The sequence below is a fragment of the Numida meleagris genome, chromosome 4 (genome assembly GCF_002078875.1).
Source record: "Numida meleagris isolate 19003 breed g44 Domestic line chromosome 4, NumMel1.0, whole genome shotgun sequence".
NCBI lineage: Eukaryota > Metazoa > Chordata > Aves > Galliformes > Numididae > Numida > Numida meleagris.
In genome coordinates, this window is record NC_034412.1 from 34,500,228 (window position 1) to 34,510,687 (window position 10,460).

Genomic DNA, 10,460 nt, shown 5'->3' on the forward strand with positions numbered 1-10,460 from the left:
GAACATTTGAAGAAAAAAAGAATTTTTTCCCCTCTTTCATCTGTTTCATAGTTCCAATAATTTTGAAGCCTGACTATGGCTCAGTGCCACGCAGGCCCACATTCTTTGTTATATATTGTTTTAAGGTACAGTAAATTAGTAAACTACGGAGCTCACTCCTGTTACTGCTGTAGCTAAACTGCTTTTGACACATGGGCCAGCCTCATACATTGTAATAGTGTTGATTTACCCTATAAACATTTCAAGCGAACTATATGAGAGATCAGATATGTTTTCCCTTCCAGGAGCCTCTCTATCCTTCACAGCCTGTCTCCTAGAGGTGTTTAAATATAAAAGATGTTGTGTGGCCAGTTGAGACTGGCCTTTTAGAAGGTGCACCCCCAGCTTGGACTGAATCCTGCCCTTCACTGAGCTCTTTTCAGCTCTTCCAGAGACAAAAACCGAGCAGCTTTGTCAGTGTAAGTCCATTAAAAGAGCTTATTTGATCAGTCTGTTTTCATGCCCAAAATGCCTTTGGTCTCACTACCCCAACCATCTGCTCTCTTGTGACAGCAGCTCTGCCGCCCTGCTGGGATCTGCCTTCGCTGCTGGGTCAGCGGCAGCTTCTCTGCGGGGAGAAGAGCCAGCCTCCTTGGGAACGTCTGCCAGGGAAGCACAGGTCAGCAAGACGCCAGGAGTTTGCCATAAATCCTGGCGGCTACACGGACCTCCGGCTCCAATACAGAGCTAGCTGCCACGTGAAACTTGTCAGTCTCTTCCCTGCTCTGTGCCTCAGTATGCACTGCTATGGATTATATAGATAACTGATAACTGTGACTGATTTTCCCTGTAAAGCACAAAGGGAAAGTACAGCGTGGGAGTGAAATACTGCTGGGAGCGAAATACCACCTCAGCCTGTTAAGACGCTACCGGTATTTCTGACCTCACATTAGGTTTCACTGTTCAGAGCCTCTCTTCTCACTATTTGGCTCTGGACACCTGGAGAAAACACATGCACTTACATCAGCAGAGATAAGCAAAGTACATATAAAACACATGCAAGTGGAGGAAATACAAAATCAAATTGCGTTCCTCAAGAGCTGAGAAATCAACCACAGACAAGCTGCCAGAACGTCCTGACATAACTGGAGAAACCCTTTAGTTGATCCTGGCATCTATTCATTTATTAGAACTTAGACACATCATAAAAGCTCTAAGCATTTGAGGCACTACTCGTTGTATTTACATGATCAGAAATAAACCTAACCTAAAAGCTCAGACGTCCACTGCCATTTTGAAATTCATATACTTTGAATGAAATCAGAAAGAAAACACAACTTCGGCATCAGCTGGCCTTACAATGGTCAGCTCTTACGGGCTTAACTTTTTAAGCTGATCTTCCAGACTTTTTGGTGACCAGCTCCGTGCCTCGGTTTTCCATCAGTCCCCTGTATCGGCAGGGTGACAGTGCTTTAAACCCTTCTCAGCCAACCTTCAAAAACGCAGAGAAACCGTCTTGTCAGAAAGCCAACCCCAAACTACAACAAGAACAGCAATTAAAGTGCACAAATCAGCAATTAAGAGTTTCTAAGTTCAAACACCCAACTGCTGTTATTAAAGTCTATCTTCTGTTCCAATCTTTAAAAAGAACAATGTGCTGAATTAACACCCAAGAAATAACACAGTAAAATTTGGCACGGTAAGATAACTGATGTAAAGGTGCCATTGCTTGAGCTGTTACAATTGGACTACTGGACCGAAGCCAATGAAATACCCTCCTCAAGGTCAGTCAGACACAAAGGAGATGGATGATCCTGGAGTCACGAGAAACACGACACTGGCTTTGTTCTGGTTCCGGGATCGTAGAGGCTAACAACATGGAGCTCCCTGATAGTTAAGGCTAGCGGACAAAAAAGCCTTGAGAGAATCTCTCCTAACCTTAGGCCTAGGCATAAACTATAGGAAACGTACACGAGATAGTAAAAGGAGGCAACGCTTTTACTTTCTTTCTCAGTTGTTTTACCCTTTGAATTACCCCAAACAACTCTTTCCTGCGTGCAAACTATTTGTAAGAGGCTGTCACGTCATCTGTAAGAGCCTTAAGTTGTACACGTTGGGCAAAACCCTTAAATCAAGCACAGGGACAGGACAAAGCCAGTCCCCCTCCCCACCTCCTGCACCTGCTGCTTTAGAGCAGCACTACTAGTGACAGACGCAGACCTTGCTGCGCCAGGCCCTGTGCAAACAGCGAACAAAAAGTCTTCACCCCCAAAGAGATTACAGCTTGAAGGCTAAGACATAAAAGAACAGCTGAATCCACAGGAGCAGGCAGGGCTGGTTTTGTTCTCTCCGAGTTGTCACACAGGCAAGAGGCAGGCAGAGCTGGCTGACTGCATTTGAACTTTTCACGAGCAAAAAACAGCTGTAATTTTGCACTCGTTTTAGAAAGTTTGGCATTTTTCTTCCCAAGGCAGCCCTTTGTTGTGATGCTGAAAAGCCCTGCAGTTCCCCCACCCATCGATTTCCTCATTGCTTGCTGGAGCTCCCTGCCCCACGCACACCCTGCTCACACGCAGGAGCTGCTGGGAACATGGCTGGTGACTTAGCTCTGCTCGCTGCCGTGTCTCTGCTTTCTGCCTTCCAGCAAAGTAAGACCCCTGGGGCTGCGGGGCTGGGGCTCAGGGAGGTTTCCTCCTGTTCTGCAGAACTCGAAATTATTTTATAACAAACCGGCTGCCCTGTAACTTGAACTTCCGCTGACTCCTCGGACTTCTCCCAGAGGAGTGTTGTTTGCCCACTGTGCAGCCCTGGAGGGAGTTGGCTCAGTGGGACGGGTTTCTTTTCCCTCTAGGAGAAACGCATTTATTTTCAATTCAGTTTTGTTTGTGGACTTTCTGGAATTATACTATTGTGAGAGCTCGCGACTAGCTGTGAAGTTAGCCAAAAGCCACATCGTGTCTCGGTTTCAATTCTTAATTATGCAGCTATGCAATTGAAAACCTCAGAAAGTGAGAGTTACTACTTTGTCAGATCGAGTACATCAATGCTGGGCTGAAAGCACTGCTTCCTGAAATAGACAGACACGAGCTTCAGTATCTGGAAGGAAAGAGGAACGCAAACCTTTATACCAGGCAGCACAAATAGAGATACTCTGCAGCATGTCCCCTACATTGCATTTCTCTAAGATCTAAATACATGTACTTGATCCCTGCTGGCACGCCTCAGGGAACCAAGGAACAGGGAAAGAAGTGGGCAGGTCTGTGACGTCCCTTTTGCTGTGCCTCTGTCTGCAGCTGTGGGAGCATTTTTAGTGCTTGTAATGATTTCCTTTGAGATACGTTGAGTCGTATACTTGTGTTTGACATAGAAGTGTGAATGGTTAAAGCCAAACCAAAGCAAATTATCTGGAAGCCTCGTGTGTTTGGAAAACTCCACAAATGGCTCAGATATTGAAAGGGGAAAGGGAGTCAGAAAATACATACGTTCCTCCTTGTGATGGTTAATCCATATTAGTTAAACCCAGTAAAAATCACTGGCAGGTAAGAATAACCCAGATTTCCATTTACGCTTTCAGCCCAGCATCAAGCCCAAAGAGAACACTGTAAGGATCCGATCTGTTCATCTGCTGTAAAACATCACAGCTCGGTTTACTTTCAGCACATTCTCTAGCATGGGCAAACCAACACAGATGAACTGCTCCGAGTCCAGCTGGGAGCTGTGTCGCCTGACCTCAACGTGGCGGCTGAGGTACGGCTGCGGCGGCACTGCTGCTGTAGGCCTAGGCCGTGCAGGCATAGGACTCAGGGACTTAGTTCATAAATAGCGTCAGCAAATGCAGAAAAGGAAAAGGTACATTTCTGAAACAGTGGTTTTGCAGTTTTCTCCCCTTTCTCATGAGTAAGCCACGCCTGAAGGTGTGACCTGAACTTTGGTAGGGAAAAAACAGTTTATCTAGTATCCATCAGACAAAATGGAAAGAGCCAGAGAACAATGATTGCTCTTAAAAAAAAAAAAAAAAAAAGGTGTGTTAGAAACTCAACTGAACTATTCTTTAAAAAGAAGAACCGTGCAATCCACGAGCCCTTATTTTTGCTTACAGGTCACTTTGCTCGGCTGGTGGGAAAATCAAGAATGAAACACAAGGTCATGCCCCCGGCTGTCACTGGAGCTCCAGAATTTGAAAGAACATTTCGTGCACAGTAAGTCCTGACATCACGGAGATGGTGGCAACGAATAACAATTCAGTCCGGAAGAGAAGCAAAAACATTACCCTAAGATATTTCATTTGTCTTTGCATCCTTTGCTTGGAAAATGAAAAAAGAATGAAGAGAATGCTTTTCAAACAGTGTGGCTATTACTTTAACGACCATGGGGTACGTTCGGCTCATTTAAAACAGTCCCTGTTCAAATTCTGATAAAGATGGGCAATCAGGTCACTCAAACCTCAGCAAAGGCTCAGAACTGATTGGCTGCACATTACAGAATTTGGTGTGCTGGCATGAAAACTGATGATGTCGACAAAGACACTATGGTCCTAACCATAAGAAAATCCATAACGTGCTGCCTATGCCTCGTAGCACTTTGTAAAGGCACTTGGCCTCAGCAGAGCAATCTGGGCTGCCAGCACGTGGCTCTGTGCCTCCTCCTGCAGTCCTAGGAATGCTGACCCACAAAACGTGCACACTGAGCATGGAGATGAGCAATCAACACCATATCTTTGTGCTCCAACTCCTGCCTGCTCCTGCCGTACAGCCGCCTGAGTTAGGATATTGGTTAAGCTTTTCCTTGTAGGTGGGATACAGAACCTCATCTAAGTTTAAGTACCAGGAAACATTTGAAATTGATTGTATTTGTACCGAGATTTCAAAGAAGGCAATGTTTAAGAGCGCCTAACGCTGGCTTGAGCATGCTCCCACTGAATTCCAGAGCATTAACTTTGGTGGGAACAAACCGAGGCCAAAGTTGATTCTCCTTAAAAAAATCTCACCCATGGTCCTTTTCCTTTCCAGAATAACGTTATGTCAAATTTCTCCCGCAGACAAAACTGTGTGGAGTTTTACCCTGTATTCCTGACTGTCCTCTGGATCGCAGGATGGTTTTTCAATCAAGGTAAAGAGTTCTTGTTATCTATTGGACTGCAAAGTTTTAAAAGTCGGCGTCTTTGGGAGGTAGAATACTGCAGGCATCCTTTTGCCTTCCCTTCATTGCGCTGTCTGACCTCAGCCATCCTGAAGGGCACTGCAGTCCCTGCTTAGTCATGGCATTTCACGCAGCCCCACCAGCTTTTGCTTTTCTTCCAAATTGTGGAGCCACGACGCGACACATTTCTCATTCACAGAAAATCCACTGAGGATTTTCCAGGTAAATCATTCAGAAAAGCAGCTCCCAGATGTTTCCCACTAACAATTACGTGCACGTTATAGGATGGTTCTCACAAGACATCAAACACAGCTATCATCCCTTGTTCATTCTGGGACACGGCGCTATGCACTGAAGTGCAGTCAGCACAGAGCATCTCCAGCCACAGATGGTTACTGTCCCTCAGGTATGCAGGCAGACTCGTGAAAATCTGTTGTGTTTCTCACACACCGACGCAGGGTGGCATTTTGGCATTTTTAAAAGCCATTTTATTTCAGGGCTCCCTTACAGCCAGATTCCCATCTCCATTGCTCAGCTATAAATCTGGAGCAGCTCCACTACTGCTGGATGTGAGATGGTACACGTGCTCCTAGACAGACACTCGAATCAAGGAAGATGTGCGGTCATACCTGAGAAGAGGACTACATTAACTCCACTTCAAGTCACCTTCTCAGTATCTCCCACAGGAACGTTTACAGGAGTTAATCCAGAGCAGAGGAAAAGCTGTCCTCTCTAATATTTGTGCGGTTGGAAAGGAGACCGAATTCGCTGGCACTGCTTAGTGCCGGGCAATGCAAGTGGTCGCACAGCCTGCTCCAACCATCAGAAGTAACTTCACGCTTTTCCTACAGGGAGGTCAGAAAGCTAACACGCACTACAGCTTCCTCTCCTGTCCTCGGATAAAAGCCACTATATAAATGCAAAGCGGGTTATTAACAACATGAATAAGATTCTCTTTCCAAAAACAAACACTCCTCTTGAACTGCCATAACAATACAAGATGACAGCTGGGTCAAGCTGCAGTGTTGCAGCTCACTGCCCCGTCCCTGGGACAGCCCCCAAAGAACTAAAGCGACTGTCAGCAATCCTCATTTTTCCCGTTACTCTTTCCTTTCTTAGAACTAGCCTCCCTGCTGGGCCTGCTGTATGTGTTCGCCCGCCACAAGTACTTCCACGGCTATGCGCAGTCCGCACCGGGAAGGTAAGGAGCTGCACACGGGTGACAGACCCCCGCTGTGGCCCGAGCTGGGCTGAGAGCCAAGGCCTGGCAGTGAGAAGTGACTGCAATTGAGCGCAACACATATAGCCGGCCAGCAAGAGGGCTGAAGGAAAGGCCCTGGGGGAGGAGGGCTGGCTGTGACAGGGAAGCCTGGGTTAAGGTGTGCTTGTGCTGCGGGTGATGGGAGGAAAGGTTTGACGCCTGCCTTGCGGGGGCTGCTTTGTGCCGAGCGTACAGGCAGCCACATTCAGAAAGGGCCGGAGGCAGAAGCGGCTTTGCAGCTTCTTGTGAAGGAGGCTCCTCAGGCAAGGCACGCACAGCATCGGCTTGTCTGCTGCTTCATTTTTCCTCAGTTTATCACAACAAGAACCTTTAGCCATACCAAGTGCACTCAAAGAAGCAAACATGTCTGTCCTTGTAGGCTGATGAACTTTCACCAAATAGATAAGAGGCACAGCTTCAGATAAGCGTATGTTAATGAATGTAAATGCATTGCATGTGGCAATGTGAATCCTGCTACAACAAACATGCACATCAGCAAAACACCCCTCAGGTGTATAGGCACACTCAAACATGCAGCTTCTTGTTTTGCTGAAGCCACAGTACTACCTGCTGCTTCCTGACCTACGGCTCCCAGTAAGACATGCAATAGTTCAAATGATGCAGAGAGCACTGACCAGAAGATGAGTGACTATTAACAAAGTCTAGGGAGCAGAGCCTTCAAAATAAATGAACAAGGAGAGCACAAGGGACTTTCCTTTAATCAACAAACAACAAAAAAAACCTTTAAGAAATCTTTCCCATGCTTTACTTCAGCACTCTTGGGCTTAAGAATTCAGCCCTGCAAGGACATCTAAGGATAGCGGCTCGCTTCATTATCAGACAGAGCCTTATCCTCCGGTGCATCCCTCCAACTGGCTCCAATCTATGTTAACCTGGCTAAATGCAGGACATTTTCATGCTCTCCTGAAACTGAGGAGGTCTTACGCTCACCATTTTTAAATCTATGCTCTGCACACCCTGTATGGGGAGGCTATATGTATCAAGCCTGTAGGCACCAGTGAGGTTCTCAGGCTCCCCAGCCACCTGCTGAATGCTCAACTGTTGCACTTCCGTGGGTGCGGGCACAGTGAGCTATAAACTGAAGTCCAGTAAGCTCCTCAGATATCCCTCCAATGCTTACATGATGGCCTTGCCTCACCCGCTCTGCCTGCAGAGATCAATCCTGCAGCAGCTCCTAGATTATGCCTACCTGACCAGAGTACGCTCCAGGGCAACTAAGAACAAAGAAGAGCGTGCTACTGTGTGCCAGACACATTCTGTATTTCAGGGCTGAGGAGCTCTCCAGGCACTCCCAGAGTTTTCCATATTAAAATCACAGAATGGCTGGGTTGGAAGGGAGAGATTCTCATGAGAAATACGAGAATCCTGGCTGCCAGAGAAGACTGAGGCAAAAAACTCATTGAGTATCTCAGCCTTCTCTCTATCTGTTGTAGCCAGTTCTCCTTTCTCATTTAGCAGAGGAGGTACGATCTCCTAGGCCTGTCTCTTCTGACCTATGTACCTGTACAATCCCTCCTTTTTGTTTTTAACATACCTCACCAAGTTCAGTTTCATCTGCAGGTTGGTTTTCACAATCTCATCTCTTCATGTCTGGACAGCATCCCTGTATTCTTTCCAGGAAACTTGTCCTTGCTTCCACTGCCTGTACGCGTCCTTCTTATCCCTCAGTTTGACCAGAGGTCCTTGCTGAGCCATGTTGGTTTCCTGCCTCTTGTGCTTGTTTTCCTGTACTGGGGGAGGGAGTGCTCTTGTGCCCTCAGAAAGGCATCTTTAAGGAGTTGCCAGCTTTGTTCTTCTCCTTTGTCTCTATGCATCAATGGTTCTGCCTGGTTCCGTGACTAAATGGGGCAGAGGGACCCAAGCCCCAAGAGAGGAGGAAGGAGGGTAGGGAAAAGGTCAGGAGACAGGCCGAAGAACAAAACAGCGGCAATGTGCTAAGGAAGAAAACTAATTTACAAAATATGACAGCAGAATGTGAGATAACACAATATAATAGAATATAATGGGAATTGAAGCTAACAAGTCAAATAAAATGAGACAGTGTCTAAAACCAAAGGCATTACTTTAGCCTATGCCGAAGGCGAGACAGCCTGGGAACACAAACCGCAGAGACAAGCAGTAAAAGGAGGAGCAATCTCGTGACTTGGGAGCAGTTTTATCTTTCCCACTAAATGGAAAAGAGACACAAAACAGTGAAGTTTTCTGGGATATGTAGTTCTCCTTCTCTTCTGAGAACCAGGTTCCTAGAAATATTGGCAATCCATGAAACTGGAGCATTGACTCTTTCACTCCCAGTGTACTACATGATGTTGAGATGTGGAATACTGATAACAAAAATCATAAAACCATGACACTAAGGACAGCTTCCAAGGAGATCTCGTCCAACAATTCCTTAAACAGCCCAAAGTTCACTGTTCTGAAGTTCAGGGTCCTGACTCTGCTCTCTGCCAGGCCCACATTCCTCAAGCCCAGGCTGCCTCTGATCTTAAGGCCTTTAACAATCTCCTCCGCATTGGTGAGCATGAGGTCCAGCAACGCTTCGTTTCTGGTGGGCCTGTCCAATATCTGAACCAGAAAGTTATCATCACCGGAATCCAGGAGACTCCTGGATTGCTTACAGCTCACCATGTTGTTTTCCAAGCAGATATTTGGGTAGTTGAAACCCCCCATCAGGATGAGAGCTTGCAAGCATGACACCTCTTGCAGATGAAGAAAGAAGGCCTCATCAACAATTCAGATGGCCTGTAGTCGATCCCAATCATCAGCTGTCCCTTAAAGGTCCCATCCCTAATCTTAACCCACAGGCTCTCAACCCACTCCTGACTGTTTCTCAGGGGCAGCTCCTCACAGTCTATCCACTTTTTAACATAGAGGGCGACTCCCCCACCCCTCCTACCTTGCCTCTCCCTTCTAAAAAGCTTATAGCCCTCAGTGGTGGTATTCCAGTTAAGTGAATCATCCCACCATATTCCTGTGATAGCAATAAGATCATAGTTCTCCAAATGCACCACCGTTTCCAACTCCTCCTGCTCATTTCCCACACTGCATGCATTGGTATAGAGGCACTTTAGCTGGGCTTTTGGATGCACCGCCTTCCGAGGAGCCCTCCCACAAACCTCTGGGTTTTTCTCCCTGCTGCTTCGTAACGTGAGTGTTCCCTGCCCACCAGCACTCAGCAATACACCTCCTGCCCGAGGAGTTCAGTTTAAAGCCCTGAGATGAGCCCAGCTTCTTGACCCACATGGTCAGTTGCATCCCGTCTCACATAAACATTCCCAGTTTGTCAAAGATGCGTCCTTGGAATGAAATAGTTCACATTGGAACAAGTTCTCAGCTTCATCTAAGTACTGAGGAACACTGGGGGAAGTGTGTTCCTCTAAAGAGGATACTAGGAATCACTCCCCTCCCTAGCAAATGTCACATGTGGGAATGGTTTTATTGCCAAAACACCCAAGGTAGTGTTACGACAGTGATCCTTTCCGATTGTGCACAGCTTCTCTTGACTGAGGTGGACAAGCAGCTGGTTTCACTGTAAACACACCACGTACAGCTTGTAACAGCTTTTTTCTCCTTTCCACTTCTAGGCTAATGGGTTTTTATTTGAGTCTGATAGTTCTGGCTTGCTTGACAATCCTGGGTGCAGCTGGGATTGTTAACAGCTTTCTGGATGAATACCTGGACTTCAACATTGGGAAGAAATTACATAAATTGTTCTGAAGACTTTAAAACAAAATAAAACCCACAAGTAAATAATGCAGAAGCTCCCCCTGGACACCTAAACGATGATAAGCTGCATGTGAATAAAGTACCAGAATTCTCAATTAGCATTCCATTGTGGCGTTAAACGTGTGCTTTTCGTGAGCGGTTTACACTTTCTCCTTTCCCTGTGCACTTGAAAAGGAGTTACTGAGACGGAACGATGCGTCACATCGGCATTTTCTATTACATGGTCTGTCTTCCCTTACAGTATTGCAAACTCTAAACAAATCACATAAAACAAAAACCATTAATTCACTAAGTAACTCCGTTCCAACTGGTGCTGCAAGCAACAGCCCATCTT

The 10,460-nt window shown here is 46.3% G+C and overlaps 1 protein-coding gene across 1 annotated transcript; it reads left to right on the top strand.

Moving 5' to 3' along the window:
* MGST2 (microsomal glutathione S-transferase 2) lies at nucleotides 2,481–10,232 on the top strand. Its single transcript, XM_021396974.1, has 5 exons — nucleotides 2,481–2,627; nucleotides 4,079–4,178; nucleotides 5,018–5,088; nucleotides 6,238–6,319; nucleotides 9,985–10,232. The coding sequence occupies exons 1-5, from the start codon at nucleotides 2,570–2,572 to the stop codon at nucleotides 10,115–10,117; spliced, it is 444 nt and encodes a 147-aa protein (XP_021252649.1). The 5' UTR covers nucleotides 2,481–2,569; the 3' UTR covers nucleotides 10,118–10,232.

What these genes read in the sequence shown, in the direction of transcription:
- MGST2 (XM_021396974.1), top strand. Translation starts at nt 2,570, where the DNA reads ATGGCTGGTGACTTAGCTCTGCTCGCTGCCGTGTCTCTGCTTTCTGCC. An exon ending in GCTTTCTGCCTTCCAGCAAA is followed by an intron (nt 2,628 to 4,078) that starts GTAAGACCCCTG and finishes TTTTGCTTACAG; the next exon opens with GTCACTTTGCTCGGCTGGTG. An exon ending in AGGATGGTTTTTCAATCAAG is followed by an intron (nt 5,089 to 6,237) that starts GTAAAGAGTTCT and finishes TTCCTTTCTTAG; the next exon opens with AACTAGCCTCCCTGCTGGGC.